Raw genomic sequence first — 4136 nt, 5'->3', positions numbered from 1 at the left:
TAAGAGCGTATACTTTGTCGCCTTTTTGCTGTGAGATTTCCTCCTGTGCAATCTGTCTGATCCTTATTAGGGCCACATCTTTTGCTTCTCTCCTAAGATGCTTTCTCTTCATTATTCCGTTCATCATCATAATTTCTGGATATTCACCACTTTTACTGGCAGAATCAGCTTTTGTTCCAGGGCTATTTGATTCTTGGTAGCCTTTTTCATTTTGTTCTTCTGATAACCACTCTTGTATTATTTGACTTATCCTGGCTAAAGCGATATCCTTAGCCTTCCTGTTAAGATTTTCCCTGAAGTCTGGAGATTGCCCCAGAAGATCGCCTTCAATTTCTGTTTTATCATCAATGTTTTCACTTTTCCAGACGTTTTCATTTTGTTCTTCTGATAACCACTCTTGTATTATTTGACTTATCCTGGCTAAAGCGATATCCTTAGCCTTCCTGTTAAGATTTTCCCTGAAGTCTGTAGATTGCCCAAGAAGATCGCCTTCAGTCTCTGTTTTTTCTTGTAACCTATTTTCAAAACACTCGATAAGGTTTTCTAATGTCTGGCTTTTTCTTGCCTCTTGATATTCATTTTTCGCTTCAATTTTGTCTCCTTTTAATGCGGTTTCATATCGTTTAGTAAGATCATAAACTACGCCTCTTTTCTCAGAGGCCATTTCCTCTTCCACTCTTTTTCTTATCTGTGCCGAGGCTATATCTTTAGCGACCCTCCTAAGTTGGTTTCTGAAGTCCCGAGATTGTCCACGAAGATCGTCTTCCTGTATGTTTCCTCGTATTATATTTTCGAGATACTCGATGTTCCTTTTTACGATCCCTTCTTCTATCACTTCAATAACAATCTTCTTTTTCTTGTCTATTTTCTCGCCTTTCAGAGCCTCTTCCCAGAGCTGAATAAGATCGTATACTAAGCCTCTCTTGTCTGGAGAGACTTCATCCATTGCAATTCGTCTGATCCTTAATATGGCTCTATCTTTCGCTTCCCTTCTAAGATAAGTTCTCTGATTCCGTGCCAGTATCTCTCCCATCATAGTTGCTCCATAATCACCACAAAAATACCAGAATCTGCTTCTGTTCCTGGGCTATTTTCTGTCATCGTTTCTCTTAACATATTTTCAAATTTTCGGATTTGGGCTACCCTTGCAGCTTGGTAGGACTTTTCAAACTTAGGTATTTCAACAATCCTAGCTAAGGCCACTTTTATGGCCTCCGTAGTTGGATTCCTTCTAATTTCAAGAGAATCCTTCGGTTTTCCTTTACCTTTTATCCTTTCTTGGTATCCATTTTCGGACATTTCAAACTTATGAATTTCAACAATTCTAGCTAGGGCCACTTCTTTGGCCTCCCTGGCTGGATTTATTCTAATTCCAACAGAATCCTTCTTCTGTGTTCCGTTACCTTTTATCCTTTCTTCATATTGCATTATACGAGTCTTCACTTGTCCTTCGTTTCCTAATGAAACATTTCGTTTTGGTTTCTCCATTTTTCCAGTTTTTTCAAATTTCTCGACGAGATCCTTAACGGTTCCTGGTCCTGGGTAACCGTTCTTCTTTACTTTCATCAAAGCGTCCCTGTTCGGTTCCATAGCGGAACAATTACAGCATACACAATATCCCAAATTGTTCTGATTAGTAACCACAAAATAAACTTTGGTACTCAAAGCCATTCCACAATAAATACAACACAAATAACTGGTATTACTACACATTTTTGTTAATAACTTTCCTCTACATTGTTTTAGGTCTATTTTGAAAAAAAAAAATGCAACTTGATCTGGAGACACTCAGGGAGAAGCCAAGAATGTCTTTAAAGAACAACACGGATCTCGGAGCTCGGGCAGTTTTCGGAATGTCTTGGAAATGAAGCAGGAATCCCGCAGCCGGATTTGCGATCGTTAATTTTTCATGATTCCTATTTTGAATACCACCAAATCGACAGAAATTATCACAAAACTATCTATTTTAGGCCTATGTCTACTACAATAGGCTTCTAAAATCATTTACAATAGGATAACATAAAGGAGAAGTAAAGACGATTTTCTCAAATTAGTATTTTATTAGAGCTACATTGAACATATTAATCATCTCCTCCGAGATTTCTGAAGAATTCCGAGAGTCGATGAAGAGATTTTCGTTGATTGGGTTGAAGAAAAAGGCGAAGATGATTGCTCTTACAGCGACTGAAGACTCGCAAGTCTGAAGAACGCCATTCCTGAAAGGATTCAGGAAAAGGATCGAAAAACCTCTCCAAGCCTGAATCCTTTTAGGAATGGCATTCTTCAGACTTGCGAGACTTCAGTCGCTGTAAGAGCAATCATCTTCGCCTTCTTCTACATCCCAATCAACGAAAATCTATCCATAGACTACCGGAATTATTCAGAAACCGATGTTAGATCGGCCTAAGGCAGGCAACGGCCATCATACGTCTGGCATCTCATAACACAGAAGGACGGACAGGATGAAGATGAAGCTCTCGAAAGCGCACTCGAAGACGACCACGGAAGAAAGGCAGAACGAAAATCTCTCCATAGACTCCCGGAATTCTTCAGAACCCTTCAGGAACGAGGATGTTAGATCGGCCTAAGGCAGGCAACGGCCATCATACGTCTGGCATCTCATAACACAGAAGGACGGACAGGATGAAGATGAAGCTCTCGAAAGCGAACTCAAAGACGACCATGGAAGAAAGGGAGAGGCTGGGAGTCGGTCAGGACTCATTCTTCTATACTAGATAAATTCGTCTGCTCAGCTTCGAACGGAGTCCAGTCAAGCTCTGATTAAACAACGGAAGACCACTTCTATATAACGGGTAGCTCGATAGAAATTTCTACAAAAAAAGAAAAACACCCGAATATTGTGAAAAAATAAATCATGTAAAAATTTACATCAAATAATCTTTTCGATAAATAATTTTGAAGAGGAAAATTTTCCGCGGTAAACCGTTTTTTTTTTTTTATTTCTTTTTTGTCCCAAATAGCTATATCTGGCATCTCTCATACTACGTCTACATTTCTTTGTAAAAGTAAATACCAGTTTATAACAATGCTTTAAATTTTCATAATGAAACAATTACCTCAATAAAAAACATTAATGTAGAATACGATATTTTTATTTAATCCTTTCATAATATGATTTTATATATACATAAATAATGGTAAAGTTGAATGGAATGTCCTTCAGCAACTTTGAAGGAGTAAAAACTCCCGTTTTCTATTCTCCCTTGATCTAAACTTTGGAGTAAAGACTCCCGTTTTCTATTCTCCCCTGATATACAATAAGTTGGTTTTGTGTATAAAGTTATATTTGTTCTGTGAAGTTATATGTCAGAATAAGCAAACCTACAAACAGAAATCTTTATTATCCATATATGAAATGCTTAACTTTGTTGCTTAAGGGATAATTGCAGCTTGTTGCATACGCAATATCAAGTTACTATGGCTCTCAAGGGAAAAAGTATTTTGTTCTACGTGCAATAAAGATTTTAATGCTGGGCCTAAATTCCTTCGATAAACGCTCTTAAACCGGAAACATTTTGATGCAATAAAAGGCAAAGGTGCATTGCATATAAATATACAGTAGGCCTATACAAATATTGGCTATGTTGTAGGTCTATACGTATAGATGCTATACTGTAGTTCTATGCATAGAAGGGCTATACTGTAGACTATACATAGATACTCATAGGCCTATTCAAAGATGAGCTATAATGTAGGCCTATACATAATAGCCTACACTGTAAGCCTATACATATATGGGCTATACTATAGGCCTCTCTCTCTCTCTCTCTCTCTCTCTCTCTCTCTCTCTCTCTCTCTCTCCTTTTATATACATACATATAGACACGCAAACATATATATATATATATATATATATATATATATATATATATATATATATATATATATATATATATATATATATATATATATATATATATATATATATATATATATATATATATATATATATATATATATATATATATATATATATATATATATATATATATATAAGAGAGATTACTCGAGTGTCACGTGTGGATGAGATCATAATGAGGGGTAGATGGAGATGGTTTGGGCATGCTCTTCGCATTCCCCAAGAGAAATTAGTTCACCAAGCGTTCAAAATAGAG

At 36.5% G+C, this 4136-nt stretch overlaps 1 protein-coding gene across 1 annotated transcript in view; it reads right to left on the bottom strand.

Moving 5' to 3' along the window:
- LOC137636734 (calponin homology domain-containing protein DDB_G0272472-like) overlaps positions 1–1036 on the bottom strand; it is a 2211-nt gene extending 1175 nt beyond the window's left edge. The window contains exon 1 of the mRNA XM_068369120.1: positions 1–1036. This exon is cut by the window's left edge and continues 1175 nt beyond it. Within this exon, the coding sequence (XP_068225221.1) occupies positions 1–1036 (1036 nt within the window).
- Positions 1037–4136: the final 3100 nt, after the last annotated feature.

The sequence above is a fragment of the Palaemon carinicauda genome, unplaced genomic scaffold (genome assembly GCF_036898095.1).
Source record: "Palaemon carinicauda isolate YSFRI2023 unplaced genomic scaffold, ASM3689809v2 scaffold3729, whole genome shotgun sequence".
Taxonomy (NCBI): Eukaryota; Metazoa; Arthropoda; class Malacostraca; order Decapoda; family Palaemonidae; genus Palaemon; species Palaemon carinicauda.
This window is presented reverse-complemented; position numbering and strand designations above follow the sequence as displayed.